Raw genomic sequence first — 25,488 nt, 5'->3', positions numbered from 1 at the left:
ATAGCATGCAGGTCAAGTGCAAGTGCTGATCTGTGCTCGTGGTAAGTGGCCAGAACTTTCTGAGAGTGGTTTCCAGTGGGTGAGAAGCTAAGGCTCCCATGGAACGAGAAGTGAAAGGACACTTAGCAAAACTCCATCCTGTCCAGGCCACTCATCTGTGAGATGGAGACACTGAGGCCCAGTGTGGACAGGGGGCCCACCCAGCCCATGTTCACACCTTCTACAAATCATGGTTGGTGCTATTCTGGGGCCCCAAGGGAGGAGGGAGGCCTCAGAAGCCCCTGTGATCACAGGCCCCCAGAGACCAACCATGTTTCTGCACAGCAGGGACCTGGGGGTCATCTAGGACAACCTGCCAAACAGGCCCTGACCATCTGTGCATGGGACACAGCACGCAGCCCACAGGGAGGGAGCGGACAGGTGTGGGAACAGAGGCGCGGTCCCCACTCAGCCCAGCCAGGAGCAGAGAAGAGGGTATGACAGCAGAGGGCAGCATAGGCCCATCGGACACCCTGCAGATGTGCACTGACCACTGTCAGATCCCCTGGTTTCTCAAGAAGATCTGCAAATGCACATCTTTAGGCGAAATCTCCCGATTTTCATGTATCACAGTTAATGGAACTGCTTTTGAAAACCGGCATGGGCCAACATCACGAGCCCAACAGTTGTGCTGGGGCTGGCGGGCAGTTTGCAACCTCTACGCCACTTCCCCTTGGGAGTCACCTGAGCAGCATGCCCCGCCCACCTGAGCCTCCCTCTGCAGCCTGGTGGTGAGAGATCCTTCCAGTCTCTGAGGCCTTCAAGCCTTCCCTTCACGGTCGGGCCTCAGTGGTGACATCTGGGGTGCCAGGCCTCCTCCCCAGCCAACGCAGGGTCTGCACACACCCTGACCAAGAGGCAGTCCAGCGGCCTGGGGATCACATGTGTCCTAGCAGATGCCAGGCTGGGGCCTCTCTGGGACATCCGCTTGGCTGGTGTGCAGCCACAGGACACCATTAGTTGGGCGCCAATCCGGGCCTCAGTAGCATCAGGATGGCTGGGGCAGGCAGGGAGGAAGCTGGCCTGGGCACTGCCCCTCTCGGCCTCCCTCAGCAGCCCTGTCCACAAGCTATAGCAAGAAAACCTGCCCAGCAGCCTCCTGGGAACAGCAGAGACCAAAACCTCACAGACCAAAGTATCCAACAACAGGGGAACTGTTAGGTCAGGACCCACCTAACAGACCATTACGCACCCAAATGTGGTACTGACGGGGACACACTTATGCTGTGATACGGGGGAAAAGCACACCAACTCACTCAGGAGAGAGGCAAACATGTACAAAGTTTACGAGGGAGCACCTCTAAGACGGTGGCATATAAGGGGGACAGTTTTCTTGTCTTTAAAATCGTTTTTTGCAACAAAATTACAAGGCCTAGAAGATAAAAATAAAGTCTGAAGACACAGAGAAAGCATAAGAACCCAGCTATAGCAGAGATCTCAGAACGATCCGATCAGGAATCTACAATGACCAGGATTAATACGCGAGGGCTTTGGCGGAAAAGGTGGACAGCATGTGAGAACAGATGGGCAGTGTAAACAGAAAGATGGAAAGTCAAAGAAGGAAACAAGAGGAAATGCTAACAATCAAAACCACTGCAACAGAAAAATGCACTCAAGGGGCTCGGCATCTATTGGCCAAGGCCAGCATAAGGATCTGTGAGCATGAAGACAGGTCAACAGAAACTTCCAAAACTAAAGAGCAAAGAGGGAGAAGGAAGAAAAACACAGACCAGAAAATCCAAGGACTGTGGGATGACTACAAAAGGAGTAACATACGTGTGATGGCAAGGCCATAAGGAGACAAAAGAGAGAGGAATTGAGGATAGATCTCAAGTAATAATGGCTGAGAATTTTCCAAAATTAATTTTAGACACCAAGCCCAGATCCAGGAAGCTCAGAGAACACCAAGGATATATGCCAAATAAATCTGCACCTCAGCGTATCACATTCAAACTCCAGAAAATCAAAAAGAGAAAATCTTGAAAATAAAAAAAGCCAGAGTGGGGAAAATACCTTATCTAAAGAAGAGCAAAGGTGAGAATTAGAGCAAACTTCTGCTTAGAAACATGCAAACAGGAGGAGTAGAATGAAACATTTTAAGTGTTGATAGAAAAAAAAAATACCAAGCTAGAATTTGTATCCTGAAAAATTATCCTTCAAAGGTGAAAAATAAAGACTTTCTCCGACAAGCAATTGAGGGAATTTGTCACCAGAAGGCCAGGCTTCAAGAAATGTTAAATATCTTCAGAGAGAAGGAAAGAATATAGGTCACAGAGCTGGATCTTCCATACAGAAATGAAGAGTGTTAGGGCATAAATCAAGGAGATGTAAAATATTTTATTTTCTTATTCTTATTGCTGTAACAAATAATAGTTTGTTCAAAATAAAATAGCCACAGTGTACTTGATTATAGCTCAGGGATAATGATATGAATGACAGCTCTTGCATAAGGAACGGAAGGAAAATCTGGGAATGCTGTCAGAAGGAGCTTAAACTGAGGCACTTTGGTGGCTCAGTTGGTTAAGCCTCCGACGTCGGCTCAGGTCATGATCTCAAGGTTCGTGAGTTTGAGCCCCATATCGGGCTCTGGGCTGACAGCTCGGAGCCTGGAGCCCGCTTCGGATTCTGTGTCTCCCTCTCTCTCTGCCCCTCCCCCACTCACGCTATCTCTTTCTCTCTCTCAAAAATAAATAAACATTAAAAAAAATTAAAAAGGAGCTTATCTGCCCATAACCATGTATTTGCAAGTGGGCCTGACCTAGCCATAACTATATGTTGCAAACACAAGGGCAGCTGCTAAAAAAAAAAAAAAAAAAAAAAAAAAGTTAAAAAAGAAGTATTATTGATATACTAAAAGAGGAAAAAGAAATGAAATTGTGTAAAATGCTCAATTAAAACCAGAACAGGAAGAAAAAGAGCAGAAGACAAAAACCAAAACAAAGAACAGGGACAACAAATAGAAAAAAGAGACAAATACAGTAGATATTAATCCAGCATCATCAGTGATCACCTTAATTACCAGTGGTCTAAACATACAAATTAAAAGAGACTCTAAGGTTGAGAAGAAAAAAGCAAGACCCTACCATACACAGACTATCAGAAATCTGCTTTAAATATAAAAATACATATAGACTAAAAGTAAAGGCATAGTGTGGGGGAGGGAAGGGGAAGCTCTCTGTGCTTGTGGGATGAAAAAAAACAACAACAAGTTTGGCTGTCCTTGGCTGGTCCAGTCAGCAGAGCATGTGACTCTTGATCACAGGGTTGTAAGTTCGAGCCCCATGATGGGTGTAGAGATTACTTAAAAATAAAATCTTTTTTAAAAAAGAATTATTTAAAAAACTGTTAAAAAATAAATAAAAATAAAAACTGTTTAATTGGGGGGGTGGAAGGGGATGAAGAGAGTTAAACCATGCTTATACTAATAACAAGAAAGCCAGAGTAACCATATTAATCTCAAAGTAAACTTTGGAGCAAGAAAAATAACTGGGATAAAGTGGGGCGTTATATAACGAGAAAGGGGCTAATTTTCCAAGAGGACATTAAAATCCTTCATGCACCTAATAACAGAGCATCAAACTATATGAGGCAAAAATTATAGAAAGGAAAAATAGATGAAGACACTACTGTACGGGCAACGTGCACATCCTCTATCAACCATTAACAGGTTCAGCAGGCAAATATCAGTAAGGGCACAGCTGAACTGAACAACACCATCAATCAACTGGATCTAATTGATATTTATAGAATACTTAACCAACAAAAGCAGAATAAACATTCCTCACAAGCTCACACAGAACATTTACCAAAAGAGATCACGTTCTGAGCCATAAAACACACCTGAACAAATTTAAAAGAAACTTTGAAAAGATACTCTCACACCACAATGGAATTACACTAAGAAATCAATAATAGAAAGATATCTGGATAATTCTAAACTTTGAGACTGATTAACACACTTCCAAATAACACAGAGATAAAATTTGAGGAAAAATTTTAAAATATTTCTAACTAAAGGGAAATGACATACTTACCAAAATTTATGGGATTCAGTGAAAGCAGTGCTTAAAGGGTGATTTACAGCATTGAATGCAAATGTTACAAAAGAAGGTCTAAAATCAATCATCACTTACACCAGAGGAAACTAGAAAAAGAAAAGAAAATCCAAAATAAGCAGAAGACATAATGAAAATTAGAGCAGAAATCAATGAAATTGAAAACAGCAAATAGAGAAAGGTCAAAGAAAGCAACATATGATTCTTTGAAAAGATCAATACATTGATATGCCTCTATCCAAGGTAACAGAAAAAGATAGAAGACCTATATTACTAATATCAGAAATGCAAGAGAGGCCATCACTACAGATCCCGCAGACATTAAAAGGACAGTAAAGGAACATTATGAACAACTCTATGCCCACACATTTAATAACCTAGATTAAAAAACCTATTCCTGGGGCGCCTGGGTGGCGCAGTCGGTTAAGCGTCCGACTTCAGCCAGGTCACGATCTCGCGGTCCGGGAGTTCGAGCCCCGCGTCAGGCTCTGGGCTGATGGCTCAGAGCCTGGAGCCTGTTTCCGATTCTGTGTCTCCCTCTCTCTCTGCCCCTCCCCCGTTCATGCTCTGTCTCTCTCTGTCCCAAAAATAAATAAAAAACGTTGAAAAAAAAATTTTTAAAAACCTATTCCTTGGGGCGCCTGGGTGGCACAGTTGGTTAAGCGTCCGACTTCAGCCAGGTCACGATCTCGCGGTCCGTGAGTTCGAGCCCCGCGTCAGGCTCTGGGCTGATGGCTCAGAGCCTGGAGCCTGTTTCCAATTCTGTGTCTCCCTCTCTCTCTGCCCCTCCCCCGTTCATGCTCTGTCTCTCTCTGTCCCAAAAATAAATAAACGTTGAAAAAAAAATTTAAAAAAATAAATAAATAAAAAACCTATTCCTTGAAGGATTCAATCTACCAAAACTCACACACACAAAGAGAAATAAGTAATCGAATTGGTCTACATCTGTCAAAGAAATTGAATCGATAATAACTCTCCAAAACAGAAAATACCAGGCCCAACATGTTCACTGATGAATTTTACCAAACATTTATGAAAGATATTACATCAATTTTCTATAATCTCTTCTAGGAATTAGTAGAGGAAATACTTCCTAACTCATTCTATGAGGCCAGCATTACCTTAATACCAAAGCCAGACAAAGATATTATAAGAAAGGAAAATTGCAGACTGACATCTCTCATAAACACAGATGCAAAAAAAAAAAAACAAACTCTTCTAGAAAACATTAGCAAATTAAATTCAACAGTGTATAAAAAGAATTATACACCATGACCCACAGGGATTTATTCCAGGTATGCAAGGCTGGTTCAATACTCAAAAATGAATTAATGCAATCCACCACAGAAGCAGAGTAGAGAAGAAAAATAATATGATCATATCCATAAATGAAGAAAAAGTATTCGACAAAATCCAATATTCCTTCATGATAAAAATTCACAGCCAACTAGGAACAGAGAGGAACTCCCTCTACTTGATAAAGAATAAAGCTCAACAAAACTTACAGCTAACATCATACTTAATGTGAGAAACTAGATGTTTTTCTGCTAAGATCAGGAACAAGACAAGGACGTCCACTCTCACCACTCCTATTCAACACTGTATGGGAAGCCCTACTAATGCAATAAGATAGTAAAAGGAAATAAAAGATATGCATATTGGGAAGGAAGAAATACAACTGTCTTTGTTTGCAGAAGACATGATTGTCTAATGCAGAAGATCCCAAGCAATCAACAAAAGAACTCCTGGAGCTATAAGTGGTCATAGCAAGGTTGCAGGATATGAAGTTAATATACAAAAGTAAATTGCTTTTCTCATACACCAGCAATGAACATTAGAATTTGAAATAAAAAACACACACTATTAACACTCAAAAATAAGAAATACTTAGGTATAAATCTAACAAAACATGTGCAAGATCTACATGAGGAAAACCACAAAATTCTGATGAAGGAAATTAAGGAATTAAATAAATAGAAAGATATTTCATGTTCATAGACAGGAAGTCTCGATACTGTCAAGATGTCAGTGCTTCCCAACTTGATCTATAGACTCATTGGGATCTCAATTAAAATCCCAATCAAGTGATTTCTTGGATATCAACAAACTGATTCTGAAATTTATATGGAGAGATAAAGACCCAGCACAACCAACACAATACTAAAGGAAAAGAATAAAGCTGGAGGACTGACACTACCCAACCTCAAGACTTACCAGAAAGCTATGCTAATCAAGGCAGTGTGGTTTTGATGAAAGAACAGACAAAAAGATCAGTGGAAAAGAATGGAGAACCCAGGAATAGACCCATGTAAGTACGGTCAACTGACCTCTTACAAAGGAGCAATGGAGGCATATGGTGCCGGAACAACCACACACACACACACACACACACGCACACACACGCACACGTGCATGCACACACATACACAATGCACACACATGCACATACACATGTATGCACACACATACACACACAAAGAATTCAGACATAGATCTAACAGCTTTACAAAAATTAACTCAAAATGGGGCCCCTGGGTGGCTCAGTCGGTTAAGCGTCCGACTTCGGCTCAGGTCATGATCTCACGGTCCGTGAGTTCAAGCCCCGTGTCAGGCTCTGTGCTGACAGCTCAGAGCCTGGAGCCTGTTTCAGATTCTGTGTCTCCCTCTCTCTCTGACCCTCCCCTGTTCATGCTCTGTCTCTCTCTGTCTCAAAAATAAATAAACGTTAAAAAATTTTTTTTAAAAAATTAACTCAAAATGGATCCTAGACCAAAATGTAAAACGCAAAACTATAAATCTCCTAGAAGATGACACAGGAGAAAACATGGGTGTGGTGACGCCTTGTTAGGTACAGATACCAAGACCCTATCCATGAAAGAAAAAACTGATAACCTGGACGTGATTGACATTTTTTAAAACTTCTGCTCTGTGAAAGACGCTTTTAAAGGAATGAAAAGATTAGCCACAGACTAAGTGAAAATCTTTGCAAAACATGTATCTGATAAATGACTGTATCCAAAATATACAACTCTTAAAAACCCAACTCTTAAAAACTAACAACCCAATTTAAAAATGGGCAAAGGATCTACAGACACCTCCCCAGAGAAGACACACACACGGCAAGCAAGCACACTCGGCGTCACGCGTCATCAGGGAGATGCAAATGCAAACAAGATTCCATCCACTGTGCACCTACTAGAAAGGCCGAAATCCAGACCACGGAATACCATGTGCTGGCGAGGACACGCAGTGGCAGGGGCGCCTGGTCATGGCTGCAGGGAACACAGAGCGGCGGAGCCACATGGGAAGGCCTCTTCTTACAAACCTGAACATGCTCTTACCATTTGATCCGCCGAGTGAACCCAAGGTATTGACCTGAATGAGTTAAAAACTTAAGTCCACACAAAACCTGCACACGGATGTCTACAGCAGCTTTACTCATAATTGCCAAAACTTGGAAGCATCCAAGACGTCCTGCAGTGGGGGAGGGACAAATACACTGTGTCCCTCCAGACAAGGGGATATTACTAGCGCTGAGAAGAAGGGGCTATCATGGAAAGACACGGAGGAACCGTAAATGCACATGACCAAGTGGAAAAAAAGCCAGTCTGAAAAGGTTAATACTGTCCGATTCCAACTGTACGACATTCTGGGAAAGACAAAACCACGCAGCCAGTGGAAAGATCAGTAGTGGCCAAGGGATGGGGAAGAGGGAGGGAGTAAGAGGTGGAACACTGAAGATTTTTAGAGAGTAAAACTACTCTTTTCTATTACAATGGAGTATTTGTCCTCACACATTTTCAAACTCCATAGGGTACCCAGACTCAGCACTAAGAGTGAACCCCAAGGTCAACTATGGACCTCAGTTATTAATGACAATGCACCAGATCGGCTCATCGGACGTAACTCGCACCACACCGGTGAGAGACGTTCACAACGGGCTGCAGGCGGTGAGGGGGCACATGGGGACCTTCCCCATTTTCCACTCCATCTTTCATCTAAAACTGCTCTAAAATTAAAGCCCATATATATGGGCTCAGCCTGGCAGAGTCCCGTGGGTCCTACGTGCACAGGCCGGCCCACCCCAGACCCAGTCACATGCCACTGGGGTCCATCAGGGCCAGAGCCAGCCAAGGGCTGGGGCTCCACAGGTGCTGACCATGGGGCCGCTCAAGGTGGGCTTAAAGGTGGGCGCATGTGCCGGGCCCACACACAGCCCCCTGGGGATGCCATCCAAGAGGCATCGTGGGAGGAGGCCACCCTGACGGGGGCGGTAAGGCTTCTTCCTACATGTAGGTGGGCAGGTGAGGGCAGGCTGGGAAAAGGTCCTGGCTCACGACAGGCCAGCAGGGTCTCAGGGCGCACCCAGCGTGCCCCGACTCAGGCTGTGGGTTCCCGCTTGGGTCTGCAGGTCAGGGGGGGGGCCTGGGCCCCACGAGGTGGGCCCTGCATGTGAAGGTTGGGCCGCGGGTGCAGTCAGATCCCAGCTGGCCAGTCCCCAGAAGCGCAAGCGAGGGCTGGCCTGGGGGAGCACGAGCGACAGTCCATGACCTCAGCTGTGTGGGCAGGAGGAGTCCAGCACCAGCAGGGTTTTGCGGGGACCACGGCTTCTCAGGAACAGCTACAGACTGTGTCCGTGGTTGTGAACGCTCTGTGCTCTGCAGCTGGAAACACCCACCCCGGCTAGGAGCCGGGGGTCTCTTCCCGCCCTGGGAGCGGGGGAGCAGGCGCGGCTGGTGGGGCCACGCCCGACCTGTGCCACGTGATCAGGGCACCCACACGGGGGCCTCGGGGGCCTCGGAGGGGAAGCGGCTGAACAACCCAACGGCTGGGTCTCCTGGGGCCTCGCCCATCTGCCCAGCGCGGCAGCCGCCCCTGAGGGGCAACGTCCGGGGAGGTGAGCCACACAATGCGTCTCGGACCCTTAACCGAAACAGCCGTCTGCTGGACTCTGCCCCAAACACGTGTTCCTGCATACGCAGGAGGCCTGAGGGGGCAACGCCACCAACCAAGGGACTGTGGGCAGCACGCCCGGCAGATGTGAGGCCACCATACGGGGACCTGTTTCTGTCTGGGTCCAGGGCAGCCCTGGGAGTGGGAGTGGGCTGCCGGGCCTCGTTCGGAGGAGGCTGCGGGAGGCTGGACAGTGGGCCCAGGGAGGCCATCTGGGGCAGGCCCCGAAGCAGGAAGGTTGGCGGTTGCGGCTGGAGGCTGCACGGGGGGGGGGGGGGGGGGGGGGGCAGGCTGTGGGTGGGGAGGGGAGTGGCGGGGAGGGGAGGGCCATCCCAGAGGCTTCTGCCCAAGGGGCAGCGCGCACATGCCTGGGACCCCAGCTCAAATTTCCAAACTCGGGAGGTGGTCCACCCACCCGAGGGAAAGGAGGACTGAGCCCTCATACGTCACACAAGACAGCCATGTCACCACCTCACGGAACACACAGTCCTCGTGAACAGCCGCAGGAAAGCGAGGATTCCGAAGTGTGACACACACTCGTACACGCACGGGAAGAAACAAACGATCAAACAACTCTGCAAAACGAGAACTTCTGGGAATGAACAATGACGCTAAAATCTAAAACTCCACCAACACTTTAAGCAGCAAATTAGACACATTTGTCTAATACTTCGGTTCAAGGAAAGTGGACCAGAGCCCCGAGCACGCGGCACGCGGCGGGACGGGGAATGGGCTGCGCGTGAGCGGACGGGGACACGGCCAGCTCAGCACCCAGAAGCACAGGCCGGGCAGGACCGGCTGCAAGTCACTGATTCTCAGGGCCGGGCAGACCCTCCAGCCGCACACAACCGCCCCTTGCGAGGGCCGAGCAATCTGCAACACTGACTTTTTTACGTCCAGAGTTGGCTGATCTTTACCAAATCAACACACTGAAGGAAGACTGGGCCCACCCGCCCCAGCTGCGGCCTTCGGTGCCTCCGCAGGCCCAGGGCCCGGGAACCCAGAGATGACGGCCAGCAGTCAGGGGCCTGGCGGTCTAGCGGTGCTCCAACACAGAGCAGAGCGCTGCCTGATGCCCTTACTGGCCGCCCGCTCCCCACCCCAGCTGCAATTAGCCTGGGCCTGGGGCCCACTGGGGCCCGCTTCTTGGACCCTGGGAGTGGAGGCGCTGACCCAGGGCTGCGGAAAGGCCTTCACGGGTGCCTTCAGGCACTGCCACGCTCCAGCCAGACCAGGGCTACCTGACCCTCCCGTCACTGGCCCTGGACATAAAAGGCAGGCCTGAGCGCAAGCCCGCCCTACCGTTAGGAGCCCCTGCAGGGCGCGGGGACGCCTGTCCTCCCAGGGGGCCTCACCCTGAGGACCCACAACATCTGAGGGTGTCCAACAGGGTCAGTTCACTGAGGCCTGTGCTGAGGGACGAACCCACTACAAAACGGGTACGAATGAAACCGCTTACAAAGAGCACACACAATAAAAACCGTTTCCAAGGATGCAGGTGCGAACCCACAGGAAAGGTGGGGGCTCATGTCAGACCCCCAGTGCTGTGGGGGCAGGGCAAGGACAGCACTGAATGCGGCTTCTCAGGGAAATGCCCGCCCGTGTCAGCTGGTGGTGACTACAAGCTCCCTGCATGGGGAACGCTGCCCTGTGCCCCCCTCCGGGACTCCGGGTGGCCGTGCTGCCCAAACACCCCCACGGTGCACCTGCTGTAGCTTCCTCGAGAGGACAGTGGGCCACCATTGGGGCCCCTGTGCTAGATGACGAGGAAGCCCACCTCCCCAGCTGGGGGCCCCCCCTGGCCTCAGGCCCAGCGTCCTGGGCCTTGTCATGGCCAAGAGGTGCCAGGACCAGCATGGCCCGGCCGCTTCAGGGTGGGCTTGGCAGCTCGGCCTGCAAGCACCCAGTGCCTCCTCCACGGCCTTTCTGGGGGGCTGGGAGCCAAGTCTCCAAGTTTTGGGGATGCAGAGCACGGCCACTTTCACAGGGACTGGCTTTCACCTGTGAGTGAAAGTGGGGTTCCCAGAGCTGCGCCCTCTTGGGTCAGGCCCTCCCGCCTCCCCTGAGGGCATCGGGACCTCTGGGCCCCTGGGGAGTGGTCACCAGCCAGTCCGCTGAGCTCGCTCTGGGCGTCTGGAGGACAAGGGTGTCAGGCGAGATGCTGTCCCCGGGAGGGAAGGGGCTTGGAAAAGTGCAAACACCGAGGGCCAGGAAGACAGCATTCTTCAAACCCCCCAAGCGGGGCTATATGGAGGCTTCCCACACTGCATGGAAAGGGCACAGAAGGAGCCCAGCAAGGTAGGGGACGGATGTCTCCACAGCAGGACAACCTGAATGCTGCCTGCGGACAGGTTCTAGCCCCCCAGGAGGACGCGCCAGGGCCCTCATGGGGCAGGACGGCACGGAACTCTCCCAGCAGGTTCCGACACACGTGAGCACCTCCAGCATCCCAAACACACACAGGAGGGGCCGAGCCCCGTCTCCGTCGGCCCTGCAAGTCCACCACCCCCACCCACACGCCCGCAAATGGCTCCCCGGGGCTGGCAGCCTCTGCTCTCCCTCCCAGCCGTCACACCACTGCCCTCCCCGGCCCAGGCTCCACCCTGCGCAGGGCCAGGGGTCCTGAGCAAGGTGGCATCTCGAGGTGGGTCTGGCCCTGGTTCGTGGCAGTCAGCCCTAGACCTCCCTCATGAGTCCCCTCCTGGCATGGGATGGGGACAGAAACAAGGGGGCCTGCCATGGCTTCTACCCGCTCACAGCTGTTCAAAGTCAAAACCACCACTCCATACCGGGTTCTGCCTTTTCCTCGGCTTCTTCCCTGGAGCTGCCTCAGCAAAGACCCCAGACCCAAAAAACAGGACAGGAGCAGCTCTTCCTGACAGAAAGCTCGGGGGGCAGCTCACCCAAGAAGACGGATGCTGGGAAACAATTAACTGCAAGGGCGCCAGGGCGGCTCGGTAGGTTCAGCATCCGACTCTGGCTCAGGTCATGATTCCGTGCTTAGTGAGTTCGAGCCCCGCGTCGGGCTCTGTGCTGACAGCTCAGAGCCTGGAGCCTGCTTCCGAATCTGGGTCTCCCTCTCTCCCTGCCCCTCCTCCACTCACACTCTCTCTCAAGATAAATAAACGTGAATAGATGTTCATGTTTATTTATAGAACTAAAGATGAAATAGGTCCAACTGAAAAGCTCCTCCTACTCTGACCTTAGGTCACTCTCCTCCTGGCCCACAGACAACGTGGGACATGCAAGGGCTGATTTAAAACTCCGAGCAGGAGGACCCCCAGCTGCAGAGCAGCGTCAGCTTCTCAGACTGGAACCGACCGAGACCACGCTGGCCATGCCCTCCACCTGTCTGGCGAGGCTCGTATCCACAGGCACTGCCCAATGGCCCCTCTTCGGGTCACATCCCCATAGGCCTCGAAACCCACACGTCTTCCCTCAAGTGGAGCTGCTGGCCGGCAGGATATAAGTGTCAGGACCTGACAGAGGGAGCCTGCTGTCCCCCAACGCTGGTGGCATGTGCCCTCAGGTCCCCTCACAGGAGGGGCTCAGATTGGGCAGGGCCCTGGGGGCTGCAGGCCCTGGGGGTCACGTCAGCAGTGGGGGTGCCGGAGGGGCGGAGACACCCCAGAGTCAGGGTCCGGGAGAGTGAGAGTGCGGTGGGGAAACCCTCAAACCCAGACTCCACAAAGCCTGTGAAATGGGCCAGGGCAGAATGGTCTCTAGCCTCTGGCAATCTTATTCCCCACGTACTTTATCTCAGATTAGAAGAAGCAATGTTATGGGGCGTCTGGGTGGTTCAGTCAGTTAAGCGTCCAACTTGGGCTCAGGTCATGATCTCATGGTTCCTGAGTTCGAGCCCTGTGTTGGGTTCTGTGCCGACAGCTCAGAGCCTAGAGCCTGCTTCAGATTCTGTGTCTCCCTCTCTCTCTGCCCCTCCCCTGTTCATGCTCTGTCTCTCTCTCAAAAATAAAAAAACATTAAAAAATAAGTTAAAAAAAAAAAGAAGCAATATTATGATCCTAGAAAACGAGTTGGAAAGTGCAGAAAAGTATAAAAAAGCAGCAGGAAGAAAACTCTCTTAACCCGTTTAGCACGTTGGCATATTTATCACACTGTGTAGGCAAGCCTGAATCCTGCTTTTATTCCTGGGTAGCAGCATAAACATTTCCCGGTGACCATCACTGCTGATGACTCTGTGTGTGTGTGTGTGTGTGTGTGTGTGTGTGTGCTCGCGCGCGCTGCAATGTACCTCATTGCCTAAGAGTCTAGGGTTCTTGACAGATTAAAGGAACATTCACAACGTCTCTGTACGCACTCCGAAACCTGTTCCACTGGATTTGCAACAGATCCTCCAGATAAAGGGCATGGTCCCTTTAAAAGTCAGAAGCAGGTTTTGGAGTCTACTCCAGCAGTTTCTAGGGAAACCAATTGTGTGCAGATGTAGAGCCAGTGCCCCTGTCGGAATCTCTGGGAATTGCAACCTTCCCTCTCGTAACCTCTCAGAGACCCACAAGGTGGCTGGGAAGACAAGTTTGACCAGACAGCAAAAGCAGTCAAGGTCATATTAACAGAAATATGACTCTAGACCAAGGGAGGTGAGGCCTGTCTTCAGTCCCCACCCACTGCACCCCCGAGGGCATCAGCCTGGAGGGTGTGTGGGGTGCTCTGGTGCAAGGTGCGTGGTTCCCAGGGCTGTGTCTCTGGAAGGAACAGAGACTGGTGCACCACGAGGTCCTGTCCTGCTGGAACATTCTCAGATCTGTTCTTTGCCAGTTTTTTAAAACCATAAATGCCAAGAAATGCAAAGATTAGGATATGGAAACCCGGAGGGCCTTGCCCCAGACCCCCAGGGGCCACGACAGCGGTGTGTGGGGCCTGGAGCAGGGACTCCGAACCAGACCTCCAGACACACAGCAGCAGCAGCTGGCATGGCCTGAGGGCTGTGAGCTCAGAGAGGGGCACTGGCCGGGCTTGGCCACCTGCAGCCTAGCGGTGTGCTTGGAACACTAAGCATCAGTGTCGTCCCCGTAATCGGGGACCCCGCCTGGCACCCGGAGCGCTTCCGAGAACCGCAGCCCTCACTGCGCAGGGCGCACTGGACCTGGCGAACTCATACGGATGGACCCCCAGCGAGCACAGAGGCAGGAGCACGCACTCCTGCCTCGTCAGTGACTTCCACCCCAGACGGCACGCTTCCGGGAAGGCCTCAAGGATTCCCTCGCTGAGGAAGGTAAGAAGGGCAGGCTGCCAAGTGCCGTGGGCCATCTCTGCAAGAGGCTCTTCTGCTAACTAGCAGTGCGCCCTGCGGGTGGTGGCTGCACGCTCCCCACGGCAAGCACCCTCCCGCACAACGGGGGCAGGGACCCCACAGGAGCTGGAAAGCGAACCCCGCTCCCAGAGGGCCCAGAGGGAGACATCCGGCTGGCCCGTCACCCCTCCCCCTCGGGCCTCTGGCGGCCGCCAGCTCCAGAGGAGGCTGGCAACCCTGGCTCCCGACCCACAAAGGGGCCTCTGGGAGGCGGCCAGGTCCCTGGGTCACACAGAGGCCCTGCGTAGGGGGCTCTGGCCAGATAACCTAGACCGGCATCCAGCTGCCTCCTCCCGCCCCACGTGGGCTCAGGGGACCTTCCCCGAGGTCAGCGCCAACCAAGGGCCCGGGCCCTTCGCAAGGACGCCCCAGGATCTGGAAACGCCAGATGGGCCCCCCCCCCGCCACCGTGGGAAAGAGGGGCTTGGGGCCCCTCTACTCACACACCTGCCCAGAGGCAGAGCCTGAGGCCCAGGCTGCTCTCTTGGTTGGCTTCTCCGAGGACAGGACAGTCCGTAGACCAGTCTAATGACATCCTTCTTTTCCAAACAGCAGACTGAAACCCCACAACAAGCTTGGGAACTGGAAGAACCCCTGAAGGGGAAGCATCAGGCCCTGCGCCCTTGTGATCAGGGCCACGGGGAGCCAGTGCCCCAGGGACTGGGACTGCCGTGGTCAGGCTGCCCTGGGGGGGGGGGGGTGGAGGGCACAGCAGGGGGAGGTGAGGCGTGGCTCCTCGATGGTGCACCAGCCGTAAAGAGTCTCTGGTGTCAGGACCACAGCACAGAGGGGTCAGTCTGAGAAGCCAGCTTGGGAACAAGGGGCTGAGGAGATTGGACGGTGGGGAGGACCAGGACAGAGGTCGCTGCCCAGGGAGCCGTGACCGGGGCACGGCAGTGACGTGAGGTGCTGACGGTCACGGAAACTGAGTCAGGGGCATGCACTAATGCTGCCGTGTCTGCAATTCTTCCGTAAACCTAAAACAAGTGTAAAATAAAAAGTTTACAGGGGGGAAAAAAGCAAACTGCCTGGCCTCACACCAGCCCCGAAAAGGACGGGGAAGGGGATACTCAGTAACCCTCTGGCAACCCTGGAGGCCCGCGGCCTACGGAGCAGGAGGCAGCCGCGGACGGCACCCCCATCCACCCGAGGAAGCAGCCTCTCGCTTCACTTCTCAGGCCCGACCTGCTCTCTCTGACGTCGTCCGAAAGCACTCGGCTACTTAGGAAACCCCACAGGTGCAGGGCGGACAGTGGCCCCACCACCGGCAGCCGCAGGAGCCCGGACAGTCCCTGCACAAAACGGGAGCTCAAGCTGAGAAGCGAGCTGACGGCCAACCGGGAGGCCAGCAGCGGGAGGCAGACGGGACGCAGCCCGGAGGTCACAGGGCATGAGAGGTGGGGGGCGGGGGGGCAGTGAAACACAGTGCTGCACAGACAGGAGTCTCTCCCGAGTTCCGCACCAGAAGTTGGAATCAGGCTGGGTCCGGGGAGAAGACGGGCTTTTCGTGACCAATTCTCACTGGCCCTCCATCTGAACAGACCAGGCGCTAGCACTCCACTTGCAGATCCGTCCCGCTCCCCATTCGTGCGCAGACAAAAGCAGTTGTCCCTTCTCCCGGCAATAAATTCGAGAAAAGTCAGGAGCTCGGACTCCCACCTGATGATGGCAGATACACCCACAGACGTTCAGCTGCCTCCGCCCCGCCCCTGGGCACCACGGTGCCCCCCAAGCCATGCCCCAAACCTGCCAGTGGGCGCCCGGGGGTGCTGCTCCCCCCGTGCTCAGGGCCCAGGCCGGCCAACGCCGCCCCAGTGCCACGCTGTCCCCGATGCGTCCTGTCTGGGGTCGGTTTCAGTTACCTGGAAGTCTCTTCTCAGCCTGACCCCAGCTCTGCCTGCCTCCTTTCCCCAGCTGTCGTTCGGCACTTGCGGTGGGGACCACAGGGCGCGCTCCATCCCACCACCGCCCACCTCCCAGTGTCCATGGAGGAAAGGCAGCGGGCGGGGCAGGGAGGAGGGCAGGGAGCAGGGCAGACCGTGCTCCCGCCAGTCCCTCCCCCACCCCTGAGGGGAACCCCGCTGGTCACTGCTGGCATCGCCTGGGGGGCCCCACAGAAATTTCAGTCTGGGGAGAGGAGTAGGGAGAGGACACGGCAGGGCTGGGAGGGGGCCCAGCGGACACGCCCCACTGCCCCAGGTCAGTCAGAAAGCACCTGTACCTGTCCTCTGAGGCGGGAGCCAGGTGCACCGTGCCCAGCTGCGGCTCAGGGAAGGGGAAGAGATGTGGCAGGGCCCCTAGACACGCGGTCCCACCTCTGTCTCATGCACCCCCGGGCCGGGGCAGGTCACTCATGCGTCCACCTCCACATCCTGGGCCTGGGACCAAAACATAAACACCTGCCGCCTGCACAGACAGGGGCCCAGGCTGCCGGGGACAGGGACACTGGAGAGGTCCCACCCACACCTGGACCAGGCCAGGCCTGTCACACGGGCATCTAGAGCATCCAGTCCAGGGTCCACGGGTCACCCTGACACAGTGCCGGGAGACCAGACAGCAGCTCACGCTTTCACTCTCCAGAGCCTGGATGGAGCTCAGGGCAGGAGCAGTGCCTGGGAAACTCCGACCCTACCGAGGCTCAGGCAGGGTGACAGGCCCAGACGGGTCCACTGTTCGGTCTCCAAACACAGCTTCTGTCATCTGTGGCCCCACTGCTCTCCCTTTCCCTCCCCCATTGGTCCCCCATCCCTCCCCCCAGGATCCCCCTCGCTCCAGGGCCCCCATCGCCCTGCCCCACCCCCACGCCCCTGCAGCTGGCTCTCCCCCTCCTGCCCCTCCACCCACAGCCTGAAGCACTGGGACAGAACCTGGTGAACCAGATGTACATCAGGGAACATCCCGATCCGTCCTGATCCTACTGTGTTGAGGATGAAGTGGGAACTCGCACCCCCGGCCCACATGCCAGGGCGCCTCCCCACCAACCTTCCCTCCCGCACAGGCACTCTGGGTGCCCCAGCATGAGGGTGCCTGGCGCTGCCTGAGGTGCTCACGGACGACCAGACAGCTGCCCCGCTTGGCGGGCAAGGAGCCACCCCAGCGCCCAGCACCTAGCCACCCGTGTCTGAGCCACCTCGCTGCCTGTGGCACAAAACTACTGGCTTTCACTGGCTGCAGCGCAGAGGGGGCTGGGTGGTCCTCTCCCAGCAAGTGGAAGGAAACGCCCTCACCTCCCGCATGCCACTGTCACAAGCCTCCATCAGGAACAGCCGCTGGGAGACTCACACTGTGTACTAGATGCAAGCTCCCAACAGAAGGTTTAGTGCGAACCCAGCTCGGCTCCAGCAGGCCCCACACCGCTGCCTCCCCAAAGGTCTGGGGAGCTCTCGGGAGCGCCCCACCCCCCTCCCTCACGCCCTGTTCATCCGGGAGGCACACTGGGTCAGGCAACAGTTTCTGGATTTTTCCAGGATGCCAAGTGTCATCCTGCAAGACCCCAGGCCTCAGTCACTCCTGCGGGAGCCATCTCTCCAGCCCCTGGCGGGTCAGCCCAGAGGATGGTGAGGTGGGGCCTGGACAGTGACAGCCCTGTGCCTCCCAGGGATGTGCTAATACTCCCCTGAAGCATGTTCTCGCAGCCCTCCCGCTCAGCCCGGCTTCCCGAGATTCATACCCAGGCTGTGGCTCGACGGGGTTTCTAAGGGGAGGCAAAAATGATGGCCCAAGTGGCAGAGTTACAGGAGGAGCTCCAGGTGTCAGCTGGCATCCCCAGTGAGGTGCACTTTGGTCCGGGGGTCATGGATCAGCCAACGGAATACTGTTCAGGCGTCAGTACAACCCACGGCCAGCAATCTAGAGTCAACACAATCCCTGTCAAAATCCCAACAGGAGTTTCCGAAGAAACGGAGAAGCCAATCCTTAAATTCAGTCGGAACTGCAAGGAACCCTGAAAAGTTGAAACAACATCTTAAAAAGAAAAAGGTGGAGGTGTCACGTTTTCTGGTTTCAAAACTTCCAACAAAGCTACAGTCATTGACACAGCGTGGCAGTGGTGTAGGGGAGACAGGCGGACCATGGAACGGAATAGAGTCCAGAAATAAACCCTCACGTACACGGTCAAATGATTTTCAACAAGGTCACCAAGACGCTCAGTAGGGGAAGAACAGCCTTTAAACAATAGGTCAGGGGCAACCGGATAGCCACTTGCAAACCAATGCAGCTAGATCCCTACCTCAAATCATATATTAAAAAATAACTGAATCAAAAACCAAAGATGAGAGCGAAAATTCTAAAACTCTTAGAAGAAATCAAAGGGGCAGATCTTCACGACCTTGGATTTGACAGTGGATTTGTAGATATGACACCAAAAGCGCAAGCAACAGAAGAGAAAGTCAAACCGGAAGTCATCAGGACGAAAACTTTTGTGCGTCAATGGACGTTACCACACAAGTGAAAAGACAGTCCACGGGAGGGGAAAATATCGGCAAATTGTGTATCTGGTAAGTGTCCAAAATATATAAAGCACTCTCACAATTCAACAATAAAGGGACAAATAACCCAATTTAAATATGTGCAAAGTGTTTCAACAGACATTGCGCCAAAGATGGCTTAACCACTTTCAACGCCATCAGCCTTTAGGAAAATGTATATCAAAGCAATAATGAGATCCTACTCCACACCCCTTAGGACACCCATGATTTGAAAAGTGGAAAATAACAGGTGTTAGCGAAGATGAAGTGCTATCAGACGGCTCCCACATTGGCGGTGGGAACGTAAAATGGTGCAGCCGCTGTGGAAAACAGCTTGTGGTTAGTTAAAAAGTTAAACACAGAATAACCATATGACACGGCAATTCCCGAAAGAAATGAAAACAGGTCTTCAAACAGATATTTGTCCTCGAGCGTTCAGAGCGGCACGACTGACAAACAGGCGGGAAAACCCCAGATGTGCAGGCAGGTGAATGCACAAACAGACGTGGTATGTCCACCCAATGGAGCAGTATTCGGCCATAAAAAAACCATGTTCCGACACCTGCCGCAGCCTGGATGGACCTAAAGACATTGTGCTGAGTGGAGGAAGCCACACACAAAAGTTACATATCGTATGATCCCATTTATCAGAAACGTCCAGAACAGTTACATCCATCAGGACACAGAAAACACATGGCTGTCCAGGACTGGGGCGGGGGCGGGGGGGGGGGGGGGCGGGGAGGGTGGTATATGGGGCTGGGGGCTGTTGTTTGATGGGTTCAGAGTCTCCTTTCATGTGATGAAAATGTGTGGGAACCACAGAAGTGACTATTGCACACTATTCTGAATGCACTAAACGCCACAAACTGTGCACTTTAAAATAATTATTGTGGTGCCCAGTGGCTCAATCAGTTAAGAGTATGACTCTTGATTTTGGCTCAGGTCATGATCTCACGGTTCATGAGTTCGAGCCCCATGTCAGGCTTTGTGCTAACAGCCCAGAAGCTGTTTGGGATTCTCTCTGTGTCTCTCTCTCTTTCAGTCTCTCTCTGTCCTTCTCCCATGAACATATGCACACCTACTCTCTCTCTCTCTCTCAAAATAAACACTTAAAAATAAAATAAAATTAAATTAAAATAAAATAAAATAATAAGATAAAATAAATAAAATAGTTATTACCACCATATATAAATTTCACTCCCAACTTTTAAGAAAAGATAAAAGTCTGGTTTCTCCATTCGCCGGGACAAACACCACAAGGACCTTCAGTCCTTACGCTCTGAGGTCAAAGCCAATCACTGGCCGGAACTCTGCTCTCCTGCAGATGACCCAGCACTTTGCGGGAAAGTGAACAGACCCAGAGCCAAGCCCCGTTCCAGAATGCGGGGTTAGGGTCACCCACCACCAAACCAAAAAGCTGAGGACCAAGACAGGCAGGAAAGAAGACGGAGCAAGGGGGAGAGCGGCCGAGATGGAGACGCGGCTCCCAGCGGGCCCGGTGGGGCAGACGCCCAGATGCAGAGGGCACAGCACAGAGCCCAGCGTCCCCACCTGACACCACAAGCGGCTTTCCGCTGGCAAAGGCGTTTCCACGCTTGCCGTGTCTGCGAAGCCGCCGACAGGCACGGGGTCGCCGGTGCCTGGAGTTTGTTCGGGCCCTTGAGCCAGAGTGACTGAGGCCGAACGTGTCCACCTGCCGCGTGTGAGGAGCCCAGAGTCCCCTCTCTGCTTGAAGGGAGAGGGCGAGGTGGCCGGCCCAGCGACCAGCCAGGTCCCTGTGGGAACCACCAGAGATCTAACCCTGACGCCATAGAGGCCAGCGCGAGGGTCAGCCCCGTAGCCACGGCAGCCGTTCAGAAGCCAACCGAGGGGCTGGCTTCCCCCACACCAGGACTTCCAGGAGCTCCACTCTCCCAGCACACTCCATCGAGGGACGTTATTTCCTGGCCAACTCTCGCCCTCAGTCCCCTCGTTCTTTTGGAATAAAGTCCTGCCACATGGCCAGGTGCTGTGTGCACAGAGGCGAGGGGATGGCCCAGGAGAGAGGGTGTCTTGGGGGAGAGGGCTGGGTCCACACCAAGCCCCCGAAACCCTGGCCCGATCTCAGGCCACCTGCGGCCGGGCCCGAATCCCAGCGACCCCGATGAACGCGGCTGCGGTCCAGAGGCTCACGGCACGCCCTCCTCCAGCCTACGGCTTCTAGCAACGCACGCACTCTGGCCATTACAGGGAGCCCGACTCCGTGTCACCCCCTTAGGCCTGAGGGACGGGGCCTCCGCTCTGCCCTCTAGACGCTGGCAGCATACTGCCCCCACCCGCTTGGGGTTCTTGAACTCACACGGTGGGAATTCCTTGTTCCAAGGTGATTAATCGTCTCCCCAACCGTGTCAAACACACCGCGACTCCATCTCCACGTGCATGGCCCCTTCCCCTGTACTTGGGAATCCCCAGATCAAGGACTTAATGGTAGAGGCTGCAACGCTGAAGCTTGATGCCCGGCGGGCCCTCCTTTCCCTCCACGCGCACATGTTCCGCTGGCCGTGCTCAGTGTCACCAGACACCCGTGGAGGCCGTGGACCCCCAGGTGTGGCTCTGCCCCAAAAAGCTTACGGCTGGGTGGGAGGGGGGCATGGCAAGAGCTCACAAGAGCCAACCAGCCCCGGGGAGGTGAGCACAGAGACAGGGACCCTGCGAGGAGGAACCCAGTCAGACAGACGGACAAGCAGGAATCCGAGGAGATCCACTCCAGAACCCACAGCAGCCCCACCCCCACCTGCCGACCACCCGTCACCTGGAAGTGGCTCTGGGCCCTGCCCTTGTCCCCCGCATCTCCCTGACAGCCAGAGGAGCCCATCACATTCCCCTCCCCTCCTCCGCTCCCCCTCCAGGACAGACAGACCCCCTGGCTGTCCCTGATGCGGACTCCTCGCCCGCTCTTGCCCCCACAGTGCTGCCTCGGGACTGGACAGGGTCCCCCAGGGTGGCACGGATCTCCTCATCTACAGGTCTGACTCTGGTCGAGGAAACCCCGCAAGAGGAGACGGGATCTGCCTTGTGACCCCAGGAGCCTCTGCGGCCAGCACGGCGCCCCATGAAGAACGCACGCCCAGAAACATTTACCAAGAAGTCAGTGAAACTTCCGTCACCAAAGCACTCGCACTGCACCTCCAGCTTTCGAGCTCCTTAAAATCAATTTTACCAATTACGTCTCCAAAGCCCCTTGGAGTCGACAGAACAGGCAACTGAAAGGGCACCAGGAAGCTCTAGAGTGCCTGATACCTTAATAGAATCTTCCCTACTGCCCAGAGACAGAGACTCCTCACACCACGGTGGTGACAAGGTGAGACGCTGGGTGGCTCCTACTGCGACGGGCCCAGGCAGCCACGCGCCTCCCTGTGGGCAGGGGGGGCGGACACTGGCTCTGCGGCACCTGGATGGAGGAGGAAGGCCCCCGGTGCCCATGGGTCGCCACCCTCCCTACCGGACACACAGACAAGACAGTTCGGAAGGCGGATGGCCACACGCTCCGTCCCTCCCTAGGCAAAGCCACCTTAGGTGTCAGCGGTGAAGGCCAGCTGGGCTGCCGAGGTGCCCCAGCCCCGGAGATGGGGTGCAACACGGGCTCCCGCTTTCCTGGATGCCTGTGCTTCCGGCCCAGCACAGCAGAGAGGGCTGCTGGGAAGCAAGCACACCGGGAGAGGGTTCTGCCCCTGAAATGCAGCCGTCCCAGCCACATCTTCACCCACCAACCCCGCTGGAGCCCTCCCAGCAAATCCTGAGCCGCTGTGAGCGTGTGCAACCTCAGAGACCCTTCCCAGTCCTACCAAAATAAGGTGCTCAGGAGGGACGTGACGGATCACAGGTGGGACAAGTTGGAGCCTGTTAGTTTAACGGTTGTGTTTATTTTGACACGCACCGGCTACGACAAGTTATACTAATGCGCTATTTCAGGGAATGATAGGAGGTTTCCTTCTGAAAGAAACAGGAGAGTGAGATACGCTGCGGGGTCCTGGAGCAGAAAAGGGACAGTACAGGGAAAAACCTGCTGAGGTCTGTGTTTCTGCCTCAGTTTCCATCCAGAGGAGTCAGTGTGACTGGCGAACAGACACTGAACCAGTCTTGTAACTCTTTAAGTCTAAAATTCTCTAAAGTAAAAAGTTATAAAGTATTCAAACTTTTAAAAAATGAGCTGTTGAATACAAAGTAAACAAGGATACAGGGGACATTGGATCTGAAAAGTCTTGGGTCAGCCCCAAAGCACCTGGGGGTGGGGAAGCACAGGGCTCATGTCACACACCTTCCCGTTAAAGCCGAGGGGGTCGGTGCAGGGGCAGGGAGAAAGCGTGCCCAGGGCTGTGAGGCCCATCCCAACCCTGACATTCCCCATCCGGGCTCCTGCCCTGAGCCACCTGGGAATGCTACAGCTCAGGGCTCACTCCTGCAAGGGGCCCTCGATCACATGCACAGAAAATGTGCCCACGGCAGGGAAAGCAGAGCCCCTTTCAGATGCCAGGGCCGCCCTGTGTGGGTGGAGAGGAGTCTGGGCTGAGGGAAGGACCTGTACTCATGTTGGGTCAAATCAAGGACCTCCAGAGACAAATGGGCGATGAGGAGAGAAGATGTCCCCAAATGTCCCCTTTAAGGTGTCAGGATGCATCCCTCTCCCCAACTCTGCCCTGGCCAGTCCAGCAAATGCCACCCACCAGGCATGCCAGCCCTCAGCTTCTCCCCTGCCTGCCCCTCACTCCTAGGGTTCCCCCCCCCCCCATCTCAGAGCCTAGCTCAGAACTGGCCTGCCTTCCTCCTTCCCGACCTTTGGCCCCTGGGCAGCCAAAGGTCCTTCCAGGCCTTCCCCAAGCCTGGGCACCCAGGGAGCTCAGCAGGCCCTGGGTGGGGCGGGGGAGGAGAGAGAGTGCCCTCCACATCCAGGGCGCTCAGGGTCAGCTTCTCAGCATGTCTGGAACTGAGGAGCCCTGAAGGATCAGATGGCAGCTCTCACCCTTGGTCCGGCCATGAACTTGCAGAGGATGCCAGTTGGTGGGTGTGCATAGCAGCAACTTGCACACACACCGTTCTGGGGAGTCCAGTGTTTGCACCCCGGGGCAGGGGCTCTGCTGCCCTGGGCATCCACAGGAAGGCAGCCCCGGAGGCCCAGGGGATTTCAGTGGTGTCCCTGCCCCGTAGAGTCCCGCCCCCTCCTCACTGGGGTCCCTGTCACAGGCACTGGGCTGGGACCCTGGCTGGGCGCTGACCAACCTGAACAGGTCCTGTCACATCCGGCTGCCTGGCTCCCCAACATCCACCCTTAAAATGAGCGGGAGGTTCTCCTCTCTGGGGGATCAGGGACCAGCCGCCACCACACACTCCCCCCACCCCGTGCCCCCTGCCCTGCTCCTGGTGGGTCTGAGGCGGTATCCAGGAGGGCAACCGGGTCCTGCCCAGGCCCAAACACGTGAGAACCTGTTGGAGCAGTTCGGACACCGCAATCACCATCTCTTCCTCCTCCCCATCTACTTCTGGGTGGGAAGGGGCCTCGCTTTGAAAACTAGGCGCAGGGCCAGGTCACAGCCCGGGGCAAAGGCCCAGCTTTACCTCCCCCCACCCCACGTCCCCCAGAGAGCATAAGGTCAAGTCCGGCCCCGGGGGAGGGGGGGCGTCCCCGTCGGGAGCGGAGAAGGGGGAAACGGGGCACCACGCCGGCCCCCGGGAGGAGGCGGCAAAGCCGCGACACCCCCACCCGCACCGACGCCGTCCTGTCACCCACCCCCGCGGGGGGTTAGGGGGCGCCGGCCGGGGTCAGGGGGCTCGGGGGCTGCGGCGGAGGGTGGGCGCGCCGGACGCCCCCCACCCCCCACCCCTGGCCGGGGCCGCCGGCGTCCGGGCCGCCGCCGCTCGCGCCTCTCCGGGGCCCGCGCGGGGAAAGTTCCTGCAACTTCGCGGGGGAGGCGGCGGGCCGGGCCTGGGCCTGGAGCCGGCCTCCCCGCGGCCCCGCTGTCAGCGGCCCGGCCCGCGGCGCCCCAACTCCCCGGTCCCCCGGCCCCCGGGCCCGCTTTGTGCGCCGCGCGAGGGGCGCCTGCCCGCCCGGCCCCCGCCCCGGGCACAAAAGGGCGCGCGGCCGGCGGGCGGCGGCGGCGGCGGCGGCGGCGGGGGCCTGCGGCGGGCGGGCGCGCACCGGGCCGGGGGGCCGGGCGGGCCGGGGGCCGGGGCGCCGGGGCGCCGGGGGGCCGGGCCGGGCCCGCGGGCCGCGCGCTCACCTGCCGTGGAACCAGTCCTTGCAGGCGTCGCACTCGATCATGAAGCGGGTAACGTCGTAGGGGAGCCGGCACACGCAGTACACGGGCACCGTCGCCATGTTCGCGCGCCGCCCGCCCGCCCTCGGCCCGCGCTGCGCTCCGGGTCGGGGCCGGGCGGGCCGGGCGGGCCGGGCGGGGGGCCGCGCCGGGCCGGGGCCGGGACGGGGCCGGGGGCGCACGACAGCCCGCGCGCACCCGGCCGGCGCGTCCACACAAAGCGGGGCGCGCGGAGCAGGGCCGCGCCGGGAGCCGCCCGCCGGCCCCGGGGCGCAGGGCGCGAGTGTGCGCGGGGCCGGGCCGCGCGCGGGACACAAAAGGGAATGGACGCGCGGGGGCGGCGGGCGGGGAGCCGCGGCCCCACCGAAGGGACC

The 25,488-nt window shown here is 55.4% G+C and overlaps 1 protein-coding gene across 1 annotated transcript in view; it reads right to left on the bottom strand.

Moving 5' to 3' along the window:
- The window catches only part of PHF2 (PHD finger protein 2), an 80,985-nt gene extending 55,775 nt beyond the window's left edge, over window positions 1-25,210 (bottom strand). Inside the window, exon 1 of the mRNA XM_047100656.1 lies at window positions 25,079-25,210. Coding sequence (XP_046956612.1) covers window positions 25,079-25,176 — 98 coding nt within the window. The 5' untranslated portion in view covers window positions 25,177-25,210. The remainder of the gene's footprint in view (window positions 1-25,078) is intronic.
- Between the last annotated feature and the right edge of the window lie 278 nt (window positions 25,211-25,488).

The sequence above is a fragment of the Lynx rufus genome, unplaced genomic scaffold, assembly GCF_022079265.1.
Source record: "Lynx rufus isolate CCGP_SWC_20201006 ecotype Redwood Valley unplaced genomic scaffold, mLynRuf1.p SCAF_10, whole genome shotgun sequence".
NCBI classification, from domain to species: domain Eukaryota; kingdom Metazoa; phylum Chordata; class Mammalia; order Carnivora; family Felidae; genus Lynx; species Lynx rufus.
The sequence above is the reverse complement of the archived record's forward strand: the minus strand, read 5'-3'. Positions and strand labels throughout refer to the sequence as shown.